Source organism: Caretta caretta, chromosome 2 (assembly GCF_965140235.1).
Source record: "Caretta caretta isolate rCarCar2 chromosome 2, rCarCar1.hap1, whole genome shotgun sequence".
Taxonomy (NCBI): Eukaryota; Metazoa; Chordata; order Testudines; family Cheloniidae; genus Caretta; species Caretta caretta.
In genome coordinates, this window is record NC_134207.1 from 62,496,135 (window position 1) to 62,510,613 (window position 14,479).

The 14,479-nt window shown below is 45.5% G+C and overlaps 1 protein-coding gene across 2 annotated transcripts in view; it reads left to right on the top strand.

Moving 5' to 3' along the window:
* Positions 1 to 2,777: 2,777 nt before the first annotated feature.
* PDE7A (phosphodiesterase 7A) overlaps positions 2,778 to 14,479 on the top strand; it is a 130,321-nt gene continuing 118,619 nt past the window's right edge. For both annotated transcript variants that reach the window (XM_048840802.2, XM_048840803.2), the window contains exon 1: positions 2,778 to 3,942. In XM_048840802.2, coding sequence (XP_048696759.1) covers positions 3,805 to 3,942 — 138 coding nt within the window. In that variant the 5' untranslated portion in view covers positions 2,778 to 3,804. The remainder of the gene's footprint in view (positions 3,943 to 14,479) is intronic.

The following is a 14,479-nucleotide window of genomic DNA, read 5'->3' on the forward strand; positions in this document are numbered from 1 at the left end:
ATAGGCCTCCATCCCCTGGTCTTTTTCTGGGTCAGGAAGAAATGAGAGTAGAACCCTTTCCCTCAATGTTGCGTCGGCACAGGTTCCACTTCTATGTGAAGCAGGTGCTTGTGGGAGGGGTCCCTGAAGAGGGATGGGGAAGGGGGAAGGGTAGGAGGATAGGATATGAATGGGATAGAGTGACCGGACTGAACTATTTCGAGGACCCAGCGATCCTGTGTAATACGCTGCCAGGCATGTTGGAAACTCTGGAAGTGGTGGCCAAATGGGCAAGTAGGCTGTGGAATCAAGAGGTGGTCGTGCAGACCCTTGACCAACATTTTAAAATTGTTGCTTATTCCTGGATGGGTGGGAGGTCGTTGCTTGAGCTTGATTTTGTCTGTGCTTAGGGGGTCTAGAGAGATTCCTATTTATGTCACGTGGTTTGGGTTGAGGCCGATAATATTGTTGTGTGCGCAGTCTTTGGTAAGGTTGGTATTGTTGTCTCCTGGAAAGAGATAGGTGAATACCCAGGGTGTGCAGTGTCGCTCTAGAATCTTTCATAGTGTGAAGTAGTTCATCAGTTTTTTGGAAAACAGCACGTCTTTATCAAAAGGGGGGTCCTTCACTTTCATCTGCAGATCTTTAGGGATGCCAGATGCAGAAAGCCATGAAGATCTGTGCATAACCATAGCAGTTGCAGTAGTACGGGCTGCTGTGTCTGCCGTGCCTAAAGAGGCTTGTAGGGCTGTTCTGGAAATCAATTGGCCCTCGCTCAGAATTGATTTGAAGTCCGTTTTCCTATCCTCTGGAATGTAGGAGGCAAATTAAAAAAGTTTATTGTAGTTATCAAAGTCATAGCTGGCGAGGAGTGCAGAGTGGTTTGCAATCCTGAATTGTAAAGTGGAGGACGTATAAACCTTGCATCCCAAGACGTCAAGGCGTTTAAGGTCCTTGTCTTGCACGGTGGGCCGATATTGTGGCTGTTTCATCCTTTGTGCGACTGTATCCATGATGAGAGAGTTCGATTGTGGGTGAGAAATAGGAAGTCAGCATCCTTAGCAGGAACATAGTATTTACGTTCGGCCTTTCTGCAGGTAGGTAATAAAGAAGTTGGAGTTTGCCAGAGTGTCACCTGGTTCCAGGAGTGCTTCATTTATAGGGACCACGATCTTTGAAGGTGCAGAGGGTTGAAGGATTCTGAGAAGTTTGTGTTGTGTCTCCTGAATCCCTTCTAGGGGGATGTCATGACTGAGTGCCACCCTCTTGAAAAGCTCTTGAAATTGTTTACAGTTGTCCACGTTCTGTGGAGGAGTGGGGGAGAGGGCTCCGTCTGGAGCAGATGGAGAATTAGAGGTCGGTGAGTCAGGATATGGTTCGTAGCTCACGTTCTCAGGAGGTGGTTCAGGTACTCTAGAAGTGGACGGAGCTGGAGATCGAGGCACAGAAGCAGGTAGTGGTTTCGTGGAAGAGGTCTGAGGATGAGTGGTAGGAGGATGGGGCCAAGGGTACCACTGGGGCCAAGGCATAGGGTAGGAGAACCCAGATGCCGTCCATGGGAGGGCGAAGTTGGGAAACTGAGGCTGGTGGCTGAGGACCATAGCCTGAGGTGGAAGAGGGTCTGGTGAAGGAGGAGAGGCAGATGGGGAGAACTCCACCTGCTGCTGTATATTGGGTTTGCTGTCAGTGAAGATAGCCAGTTCAGGTGGTGAGAGCGGCTGTTTGAAGAGTGAGCCCTGTGTATCCAGGAGTGGAGAGTTAAGCTCAGGTGGTACTGATAGGTCACATTCAGTTAGGAACTATTGCTCCTGCTCCCTGGGCTGCGCTCCCCACTGGTTCGGATCTGGCCGGGGACCGTGTAGGAGCGGCTGCAGGGATTTTTCCATCAGAGGCATTTTAAGCCGCAGGTTCCTGTCACGCCGAGCCCCTGACTTGAGGCTCGTACAGTGGGAATGTAGGTTTCCCCGAGGCACTTCACACAATGTGAGCGCTCATCGGACCGTGTCATGGAGTCCTGACAGGAAACACAATTTTTGAATCCTGAAGCCCCTGGCATTGTGAACTAGAAATGGCAGGGGAAAGTGTTTCAGAAGGAGGGAAGTTTTTTTTTTTTAACTAAGTAATTAACTATGTAACTACACTAAAGGAAGGGAAACAACTAGGATGTAACTAATAACTATTTCTATATTCTTTGATACTTTTTTCCCCATAGAGACCAGGGAAGAGAAGCAGCAGTGCCTCAAGTCCCATCTTCAGCCGGGGACGGCTGAGAAGGAACTGAGGGGGGTGCGGGTTGCAGGCGCTCAGGAAGAGACCAAGGAGACAGGAGATACCAACTGAGTGTGTGCGTCCCGACCAGGCACTGCTACCGAAAATCTCCAATCAACAGCTCTGGGACGCACCGACACCTAGAGTGGAGCACCCACAGGGACAGGACTGGAAGAAGAAGAAAGGGTATTCACATCACAACGGTATTCGGGGACGAGTTTTGTGAACCGGGGACTCTTCTGGGGACATTGTTTACCTAGGGATACAGTGCCTCAGACAGGGACTGTCCCCAGAAAACATGGACCTATGGTCACCTGCCAGAGCAGGACCCGCAGCTCCTGCTCCCAGCTCAGCAGGTTGCTGTTTCCCGCTGGAATCAGGCAGGCTTGAGACGCTGCTGAACACAGCTGTCCCCAGAGCTGCTGCCCAGTATCTGGCCGGCAGCCCTGAGGCCCCCCTGGAAGAGGGTCTAACGTGCGGCGCCCCCGCCCATGTTACCGTCACACCCCCGGACCCGGGCTCGGGCCACACACAGCGAGCAGGGGCGTGGCTGGGCTGAGATTACGCGGGAAACGTTCTTAGTCTGCTTTTCTCTTTCCCCTCCCTCACCCCCCGTTCACCAATGGGGCAGCGGCCCAGACGCTGAGCTCGGGCGGCGCTAGGCGCGCGCTCCACTTGCAACCCTCTCTAACACGGCAGAAAGATCCCAAGCCGCGAAAATATCGCGCATGCGCAAAAGAGAGTCGAACTGGCCCGGACCGCACCGCACCGCTTGTCTCCAAAATATCCCCCCCCTCGCCGTTACGTGATGACGATTTGCGTGGAGCCGGCCGGGCTCGCGCGTCGCGTACATACACACACGCACAGAGTCCGTCCGGCTCGTGCCTCTTCTTGGGCGATTGCGCTCGGGGCTGTTCTCAGTGCGGGCGGCCCGGGCGCAGCATTCCTCCTTCCCGCGGGCTCCCCCCGCCCACTGGCTCGCTCGGGACCGCAGCGCCCCGGCCCCTCCCGCCCGGAGCGCGCGCCGCCTCCTCGTGCCGGACAATAGCAGTGCCGAGTGTGTCTCACCCAAAGCGGACCCCCGGGCACCAGCGCCCGCCTCCATGAGCGGCGCCCGGACGGCCCGGCTGCGGGGCTAACAGCGGCAGCGGCTCCCTCCAGCAGCAGCAGCAGCAGCAGCAGCAGAGACAGCGGGAGGCAGCGGCCGCGCTGCGGGGCTCGGCCCGGGACTCGCCGCCTCCTTCCTTGACAGCACTCAGCTGCCGGCCCCGCTTCCCCGCCCCCCTGCGGCGGCTGCGGCTCAAGGACCCCTGCGGGCTCCGGGGAGGAATCAGCCCGCCCAGACGCGACTCTTGGGGCGGCGGGGGAGGAGCCCGGTACCCGTCCAGACCCGGGGGCGGGGGGTGAGGCGGAGCCGGGCCCCTCTGTGTTTTAATTGCTGGTTTTATCCCTTCTGGCACATTTGCCGCCCCGCCCCCGTCGCGCTGCGGCGATTCCCGGTGCAGGCAGGTGCGGCGGCCGGTGCCCTGGCGCTGCTCGGAGCGCAGAGGCTCTTCAATGGAAGTATGTTACCAGCTGCCGGTGCTGCCCCTGGACAGGCCGGTCCCGCAGCATGTCCTCAGCCGCAGAGGGGCCATCAGTTTCAGCTCCAGCTCCGCGCTCTTCGGTTGCCCCAACCCCAGGCAACTCTCTCAGGTAAGGCCCCCCCCCCCCCGTCCTCCCAGAGCCGGCTCGGTGCCCACCCGCGTCAGTCAGTCACGGTTTACACCCTTAACGCCATTTCCTTCCCTTGCCCCCCATGAGGCTCTGGCAGTCCCTGGGCTGCGCGCTTCCCTCGCCCCCGGGCTGGCTCGGGAGGTCACTGTGCTGCACAAAGTGTCACACACCCCTTTTCTCTCGCAAGACGTCCCACAACCGGTTTACTCAGTCGTGGGGCTACACTCCGTGCTCCACCACCAAGATATCTCAGTCACCTAGGATCCTTCTCTCCATCCCTTCCTTTGCATGGAGACTTGTATATTTGTAGTTGAATATGTTGCTTCTTGCAACGATATCTGCTACCATTTAGAAAAAGTGATGCCTGCAAGTTGATAAAATTCACGTTTGTGCCCAGTTTTGGTTGACATTATAAATGTGCAGCCAAGTTTGGAAGTCTCCTTGCGCTTTTTAAGGTTTGATGGCAACAAACTACCTTACCCCATCAGTAGCATATTAAATTTATCACTTCAAATCCCTCTGGTGGTGAAAAGAAAATACTACTGTACCTATATTTTGTCTTTCCTGTTGCTAGTTACCACTGATATTATCTTTTCCTAATTTCAGAGTTTGCAGTAAATTCTTCTATAAGGGGCTTCCAGAGTCAGTAAGCCTTTTGCTTTCTTTAGTTATTTTCAAACTAGGTAAGAACAGATAACTTTTTCTTCCCTCAAAAAGCCAAACGCTTTTGGTTAGGTTTACATTGTTTTTCCCATATTATATTGAGCAGTGTATGTTCAGAGTAAAACATTGCTGTAATAGTGAGCATTTCTCCTTTTTTTTTTCTTCTTCTTTTTTCCCCTCTGTAAGATTCCAGCCTTAGAGGTCTAGTTGCAGTAAGATGATCTTTGGTTTTTTAATTCTCAGCATCTTCCCTGTGCATATTAAAGGGTTCACAAGATGAATAACAATCAGAGGTAAAAAACAATGTTGAAGAGGATTTGTTTATAAAAAAACATTCAATACAGGTTATATGAGAAAACAGGTTTTCCTTTCTACTGCTCTTTTTGTTTCTGTCAATGTGCTGGTGAAGTTTTCCTGCAAATTGTGATAAACAGACCTTTGCATTTTCAAAAGGACTTTATTCAGACTTCAGAGTGGAATTATAATAGAAAAGGTAAATATGTTTTAGTTGCTGACATCTTAGAGTTCTGTTTAACATTTTGATCAGGCTGTTTGAGTTGTGTTTAGGTAACTTACTGATTGTTTCTCTCCCTCCCCTCCCCCACTGAAAACACTGTCACTTGTTTGCATCTTCATGTATTAAAAGAAAACTGAAAGTTGCTTTCTCGTCCCATACCAAGACAGCACTAGTTTGTGCAAGTGCTTATGGGGAGTAGAGTTGCTGGTCTCATTTTGTGTAATAGCAATTAGGGCTGTCAAGCCATTAAAAAAAATTAAATTGTGATGAAACAATAATAGAATACCATTTATTTAAATATTTTTGGATTTTCAAATATGTTTCAAATACATTTTCAAATATATTTATTTCAATTACAACGCAAAATAAGTGTACAGTGCTCACTTTATATTTTTTATTACAAATATTTACACTGTAAAAAACAAAAGAAATAGTATTTTTCAATTCACCTAGTACAAGTACTGTAGTGCAATCTCTTTATCATGAAAGTGCAACTTACAAATGTAGATTTATGTACAAAAACCCTCCTGCATTCAAAAATAAAACAGTGTAAAACTTTAGAGCCTACAAGTCCACTCAGTCCTACTTCTTGTTCAGCCAATTGCTTAAACAATCAAGTTGCTTACATTTGCAGAAGATAATGCTTCCTACTTCTTGTTTACAATGTCACCAGAAAGTGAGAACAGGCATTTGCATGGCACTGTTGTAGCCGGCATTGCAAGATATTTACATGCCAGATGCGCTAAAGATTCATATGTCCCTTAATGCTTCAACCACCATTCCAGAGGACATGTGTCCATGCTGATGACGGGGTTCTGCTTAATAACGATCCAAAGCAGTGTGGACCGACGCATGTTCATTTTCATCATCTGAGTTAGATGCCAACAGAAAAAGGTTGATTTTCTTTTTGGTGGTTTGGGTTCTGTGGTTTCCGGATTGAAGTGTTGCTCTTTTAAGACTTCTGAAAGCATGCTCCACACCTCATTCCTCTCAGATTTTGGAAGGCACTTCAGATTCTTAAACCTTGGGTCGAGTGCAGTAGCTATCTTTAGAAATATCACATTGATATCTTCTTTGCATTTTGTCATATTGGCAGGGAAAGTGTTCTTAAAATGAACAACATGTGCTGGATCATCATCCGAGACAGCTATAACATAAAATATATGGCAGAATGCATGTAAAACAGAACAGGAGACATAAAGTTCTTCCCCAAGGAGTTCAGTCACAAATTTAATTAATGCATTTTTTATTTTTTTTACAAGCGTCATCAGCATGGAAGCATGTCCTCTGGAATGGTGGCTGAAGCATGAAGAGGCATAGTGAATCTTTAGCGCATCTGGCACGTAAATATCTTGCAACGCTAGCTACAACAGTGCCATGCAAATGTCTGTTCTCACTTTCAGGTGACATTGTAATTAAGAAGTGGGTTGTCTGAGCGATTGGCTGAACAAGAAGTAGGACTGAGTGGACTTGTAGGCTCTAAAGTTTTACATTGTTTTGTTTTTGAGTACAGTTGTGTAAGAAATACATTTGTATGTTGCACTTTCATAATAAAGAGATTGCAATTGCAGTATTTGCATGAGGTGAATTGAAAAATACTGTTTTTTTTTTAGCGTGCAAATATTTGTAATAAAAAATATAAAGTGAGCACTGTACACTTTTTATTTTGTGTTTAATTGAAATAAATATATTTGAAAATGTAGAAAACATCCAAAATATTTAATAAATTTCAATTTGTATTCTATTGTTTAACAGTGTGATGAATCGCGATTATTTTTTTTTTAGTTGATCGCGTGAGTTAACTGCGATTAATCGACTGCCCTAATAGCAATGCATTATTTTTTTGTGTGTCAGAATAGTGGTGGTGGTGAGATGAAAGGAATACACAATGTAAGAATTATGGGGAATTAAACCTAAACAGAATAGCTGTAAGGAAACAAAGTAGGTCATTGTTTGGTATAATGTTGATTGCAGCCATTATGCATGCAGCTTAAAGAAATGCAAATTTCTTGTTTGTCTGAAAAATTACTTTTTTCATTGTAATTCTTCCATCAACTGCTTTTCCCATAATCTCAGTAATAACTGTTTTGTCACTAATGGAGTTGGCACATTCAAGGAGTAGAGACTGAGAAAATTGTTAGATTTATTTGTATTGCAGTAACTGCCAAAGTCTCCAACTTCAGTGCCCTGTAATGCTATGTATGCCCTGTGCAAATATAGAATGAGTCTCTTGCCTGAACAGCAGGAGTGGTTTTAGCTGGGGTCAGTGAGTACAGTCACACCTACAGAAATCAAGCCTGGATCAGTCAATGCACATTTGCACAGGATCCCCTTTTCAGTTTGGTGAAGCCACCCCTCTGCTATGACTTGATGAGGGGGAATCCTTTCCAGTCAGTCCCCTCTAGAGCAGTGGTGGACAACCTGTGGTCAGGGTAATCCGCTGGCAGGCTGCGAGACAGTTGGTTTATATTGACTATCTACAGGCACAGCCACCCGCAGCTCCCACTGGTCGTGGTTCGTCGTTCCCAGCCAATGGGAACTGCGGAAATGTAAACCAAGCGTCTTGCGGCCTGCCAGTGGATTACCCTGATAGGCCGCAGGTTGCCAAGCAGTGCTCTAGAGCAATTTGGGACCCTCATACATCAGGTTCGTTGGGACCCCACCCCCTCCTATTTCACTTTATTTATTCAGACATCAGAAATGTTGCCTACCTCCCTGAGCATGGGGCCCTGGTGCTGTTGGCCCTTTTCCCCCCAGCCTTCCAGGAATACAACTCCCCACTTAAGGTACTAAACACTGGTAAACTCCATGTGGGCTGGGAAAGATAACCCCCAGAAGTGTTGTCAGTCTACAGAAGCACCACAGCTTGCCCAGTAAGCACCATTTGCAGAAGTAGGAAAAAGGGTGAGGCACATCCACATCCCAGTTTGCAGACTACCTTTTACGGTTTGAATTTTGGGCGTAATTATCTGTTGACTAGCTGCATGCTCCTGACTTCTCTTCTTCAACCTCCACTGTCATTTTTTGCTCTCCATCCTTTCCTCTTCCTCCCTTATGTTTATTATCTCCTCTTTTATTAATGCCATTTTTCTCACCCCTCATCTGTCCCCATATTTTTTTAAAAATTGAAGTAATGAAGGATTTGGAATCAAGTTGTCCAAGTTTCTTATCTGTGGGGTAACATCTTATTATTGCTACCCAGGTCTTTCCCCATATCCTCTTCCTCCTCTTTGTTGCACCCACTTCTTAAGTGTCAAATTAGTTATAGACTCATAGACTTTAAGGTCAGAAGGGACCATTATGATCATCTAGTCTGACCTCCTGCACAATGCAGGCCACAGAATCTCACCGACCCACTCCTGTAACAAACCCCTGACCTATGTCTGAGCTACTGAAGTCCTCAACTCGTGGTTTAAAGACTTCAAGGTGCAGAGAATCCTCCAGTTAAGTACTTTGAGGCAGAGACTGTCTTCATAAGATTTTATACAGTGCCAAGCAAAATGGGGACTAATCCTGATTGAGGCCTTTGTGTGTTATGATAATAAAGTGGCTATATGACATTCTTCAAATTTCCTAATTTTAAGTCTAAATTATTTGTGCATATGTCTTAAAATTCTGATATTAGGCAACACTTGAGATTTTGGTATTTGCTATTCTTTGTAAGGCTCATGATTACTTGTTTCATGGACCTAATTGTTCTCATTGCCTGCATAAAATCTGAGTGGCTAGACTAGTAGGTTAAAATCTTCATTAATTTCAGTGCAATTTGGCTACAGTCACCAAAAACCAATTCCGCTGTATGTCTTCATTACCTTTTTGTCATGGGTGTAAACAGTAATACCAGGTTTGGTGCCATGTTTCAAAGGAAACTCATTTAAAAAAACAAAACCAAACTCTTAGTTTGTAAAGTAATCTGTTTCAACCCTAAAACAAATCTGTAGTGAAACAAAATTTTAAGTCATTTCAATTTGATGTATTCGTCTTGAATAGTCAAAATTGCTCAAATTAACTGGAATTAGTGATATTTTATAATTGGGGTGAGTAAAAGATGATAAATTGAACAGTCTTCTTCCTTATGCCAGGTAGAATTCAGAAAAAAATTGTTACTGGGCATTTATGACTGTTTCAAAAACTCGTTTAGTTTTTCTTAAAACAAAACTACCTTCTCTATTAAGTAACAGAGTAGTCCTTTTCAGATGACATTTGAGAGAAAGGAAATGAAGACAAGTCGGGAAGTTGGGTAACAAATGTTCAGAAAGTCAGTACAGTAAAATGCTTAGTCTGCTAAAGAAATTAGGTGACTCTTTACAGTGTCTCAAACAGGCACCTTAGTTTGTTCTCCCATGCCTCCCATCAGGCACGGGAGGAGCTCCCAACAGACATCTGCAAAGTCACTTCATTGTTTTCCTTCAGATTTCTTCTTAAAACTCTCCTTTGCTGTGATGCCTTCCAAACACAAACAGACAAAAACCACCCCAGTTTGACAGTGGTATAGTGATTTGGGGAACCTACATACAATTTATGAATTATGGTTGATGCTACGAAAATTTCTGTATCACTGAATGCCCTTGTGTAAATGTGGAATGTCTTCCCCAGCCCCGGGCCAGTGGAGAGTTGTCAACTTTAATGGCTACACTCTGACAACACAATAGTTGCATTAAGGAGTGTGCCTGAGCTGGGAAATCAATTTGGCTAAATTGGTCTGCAGGAAGGAGGTTTGGAACAGTGAAAAGTTATCAAAGACAGAACAAAGAAGCCTGGTGTAGAAGAGGGGCATATAAACCTGGGGGCGAGATACAGGAAGGTTGGGTAGGACAGGGAAGGGAATGTATTGGCCAAGGTTAGAGGAGGCCAACTGGAGAGAAGGCTCTGTTTCAGAGCCCAAGCCATGCACTACAGCAGAAGGACTTTGCATGACCCCAGATGACACTGACCACAGCCCAAATAATGCCCAAAGAGCAGCGAGGAAACTGAAGCAGTGAAATGTGTATAGGGTTTTTTATTTTTGTATAGATCTGTGTGTTTCTCACGCTATTAAAGAACAGTGCTGTGTATGAGTCCTGTACAAAGTCTGTATGTGTTATGCTACACCGTGTCACATACCCCACTGAGCTAGTTAAACTGTAACCCAATTTCAGCACTGGTTCCAGAGTACTGGGCAGTGGGCCATGTGTCCTAAACTCTTAGGATGGAGTGTAGATAGAGGATCTGCACCCTGAATGTGTGTGTAGGGACCCCAAACCAGGGGCAAGTGATTCTGTTCAGACTCTGGGATCCAGCATATGGATCCCCTCATAGTGGTCTGGAAAGTGCCCAGCAGAGGGAGCTTATCAGGGCCTTGACAAATGATTAGGAAGTTAGTGTGCTGACACTGCCGTCCATCGTGCTGACCAGCATTCTTTCAGTGTTTCCTTGTGCTCCCCTATCTGTCTGTATCTGAATACTCTCTTGTCCTATATTTAAAGTGTAAGCTTTGTTGGACTAGGACTCTTCTTGTGTGTGCAGTGCCTAGCTCAGTGGGATGCTGGCCCATGACTGGACTTCCTGGGTAGTACTGCAATATATATAATGTCTTTTATGGCAAATGCTCCTAACATCTTCTGGACTAGATGAAATCCATCGTATCTGTATAGTCTTCTCTCTTCCTTTCCCCCAAGTCATTACATATGCAAATGTGGCAGCGAAAATTTGAAATGTCTCCAGCTCATAAATGAGTGACACTTATTTAACTCAGTTCTGTATTACACAAGCTCTTTGTAACTTCATAGCATCAGAATTCATTATCTTAAATACTAGTAGAGGCCATCATAATATCTGAGCACCTCAGACGTTAATGAATGTATCTTCTCGACACCCTGTGAGGTAGGAGAGCATAATCCCTGGGATGGGCTCAGTCACAGAGACCCCCTTGAGGCTGTCGCCTGATGTGCTGGAATTACCTCTGAGTCCATTTTCCACTGCCAGCTTGGGATTCCAGAACCCTGCCTTGTTGAGCCAGACATGCTAGTCTGCTGCAACACAGACCCAGGTCTGGTCCACGCCCACAAAGCTTCAGACTTTAACCAAAAACTGCTCAGCAAGTCACTTATCTCCAGCACCCAGACACCCAGCTCCCAATGGGATCCAAACCCCAAATAAATCCATTTTACTCTGTATAAAGCTTATACAGAATAAACTCATAAATTGTCTGTTCTCTATAACTCTGCTACAGAGATATGCACAGCTATTTGCTCCGCCAGGTTTTAATCACTTACTCTGTGTTTATAATAAACAAAAGTGATTTTATTAAGATTAAATAGTAGGATTGAAGTGGTGTCAAGTAATAGTAGACGGAACAAAGTAAGTTACCAAGCAAAATAAAACTCGCAAGTCTAAGCCTAATACATTTAAGAAACTGAATACAGGTAAATCTCACCCTCAGAGATGTTCCAGTGAGCTTCTTTCACAGACTAGACTCCTTCTTAGTCTGGGCCCAATCTTTTCCCCTGGTATGTTCTTGTTAGTTCCAGCTCAGGTGGTAACTAAGGGTTTTCTCATGACTGCAGCCCCTTTGTTCTCTTCCACCCCCTTTTATAGCTTTGGCACAAGGCGGGAATCTTTTGTCTCTCTGGGTCCCCACCCTTCCTCCTAAATGGAAAAGCACCAGGTTTAAGATGGATTCCAGTACCAGGTGACATGGTCACATGTCCTGTGAGGCCCCAAGCCTCCATTTTTTCCGGCCTCACCTACATGAACACAGGTTTCAGAGTAGCAGCCGTGTTAGTCTGTATCTGCAAAAAGAAAAGGAGTACTTGTGGCACCTTAGAGATTAACAAATTTATTTGAGCATAAGCTTTCGTTAGCTGCAGCTCACTTCATCGGATGCAAGCAGTGGAAAATACAGTGGGGAGATTTATATACACAGAGAACATGAAACAATGGGTGTTACTATACACACTGTAACAAGAGTGAACAGGTATGGTGAGCTATTACCAGCAAGAGAGGAAAAAAAATCTTTTGTGGTGTTAATCATGGTGGGCCATTTCCAGCAGTTGACAAGAATGTGTGAGGAACAGTGGGGGTGGGAGGGGGGAATAAATATGGGGAAATAGTTTTACTTTGTGTAATGACACATGCACTCCCAGTCTTTATTCAAGTCTAAGTTAATTGTATCCAGTTTGCAAATTAATTCCAATTCAGCAGTCTCTTGTTCTTGAAGTTTTTTTGTTGAAGAATTGCAACTTTTAGGTCTGTAATGGAGTGACCAAAGAGATTGAAGTGTTCTCCGACTGGTTTTTGAAAGTTATAATTCTTGATGTCTGATTTGTGTCCATTTATTTTTTTACTTAGAGACTGTCCAGTTTGGTCAATGTACATGGCAGAGGGCCATTGCTGGCACATGATGGCATATATCACATTGGTAGATGTGCAGGTGAACAAGCCTCTGATAGTGTGGCTGATGTGATTAGGTCCTATGATGGTGTCCCCTGAATAGATATGTGGACAGAGTTGGCAATGGGCTTTGTTGCAAGGATAGGTTCCTGGGTTAGTGTTTTTGTTGTGTGGTGTGTGGTTGCTGGTGAGTATTTGCTTCAGGTTGGGGGGCTGTTTGTAAGCAAGGACTGGCCTGTCTCCCAAGATCTGTGAGAGTTATGAGTCGTCCTTCAGGATAGGTCGTAGATCCTTGATGATGCATTGGAGAGGTTTTAGTTGGGGGCTGAAGGTGATGGCTAGTGGTGTTCTGTTATTTTCTTTGTTGGGCCTGTCCTGTAGTAGGTAACTTCTGGATACTCTTCTGGCTCTGTCAATCTGTTTCTTCACTTCAGCAGGTGGGTATTGTAGTTGTAAGAACGTTTGATAGAGATCTTGTAGGTGTTTGTCTCTGTCTGAGGGGTTGGAGCAAATGTGGTTGTATCGTAGAGCTTGGCTATAGACGATGGATCCTGTGGTGTGGTCTGGATGAAAGCTGGAGGCATGTAGGTAGGAATAGCGGTCAGTAGGTTTCCGGTATAGGGTGGTGTTTATGTGACCATCGCTTATTAGCACCACAGTGTCCAGGAAGTGGATCTCTTGTGTGGACTGCTCTACGCTGAGGTTGATGTTGGGATGGAAATTGTTGAAATCATGGTGGAATTCCTCAAGGGCTTCTTTTCCATGGGTCCAGATGATGAAGTCGTTGTCAGTGTAGCGCAAGTAGAGTAGGGGCATTAGGGGACGAGAGCTGAGGAAGCGTTGTTCTAAGTCAGCCATAAAAATACTGACATACTGTGGGGCCATGCAAGTACCCATAGCAGTGCCGCTGATTTGAAGGTATACATTGTCCCCAAATGTGAAATAGTTATGGGTGAGGACAAAGTCACAAAGTTCAGCCACCAGGTTTGCTGTGACATTATTGGGGATACTGGACAGTCTCTACATAAAAAAATGAATGGACACAAATCAGATGTCAAGAATTATAACATTCAAAAACCAGTCAGAGAACACTTCAATCTCTTTGGTCACTCGATTACAGACCTGAAAGTTGCAATAGCTCAGTGGTTTGAGCATTGGCCTGCTAAACCCAGGGTTATGAGTTCAGTCCTTGAGGGGGCCATTTAGGGATCTGGGGCAAAAAAAAACCAAAACAAAACTGGGAATTGTGCCTGCTCTGAGCAGGGGGTTAGACTAGATGATCTCCTGAGGTCCCTTCCAACTCTGATATTCTATGATCTATGATTTCTTCAACAAAAAAACTTCAAAAACAGACTCCAACAAGAGACTGCTGAATTGGAATTAATTTGCAAACTGGATACAGTTAACTTAGTTTTACTTTGTGTAATGACACATCTACCCCCAGTCTTTATTCCTATATCCCCATGCTTATTCCCCCCCACCCCCACTGTTCCTCACACGTTCTTGTCAACTTCTGGAAATGGCCCACCTTGATTATCACTACTAAAGGTCCCCCCCCCCCCACATACGTGACCCCCCCCCCCCCAGCTCTCCTTCTGGTAATAGCTCACCTTACCTGATCATTCTTGTTACGGTGTGTATGGTAACACCCATTGTTTCGTGTTCTCTGTGTATATAAAATCTCCCCACTGTATTTTCCACTGCATGCATCCAATGAAGTGAGCTGTAGCTCACGAAAGCTTATGCACAAATAAATTTGTTAGTCTCTAAGGTGCCACAAGTACTCCTTTTCTTTTTATATGAGGACAGAAAGGCTTACAAGTAAACAGAGCCATTTACAACCAACTGTCCTGGTCAGTGGGAGCCATCAAGATTCTAAACCACCATTAATGGCCCACACTTTGCATAATTACAATAGGACTTCAGAGTAATACTTCATATTTCTTCAGCTTCAGCTATAGCTTC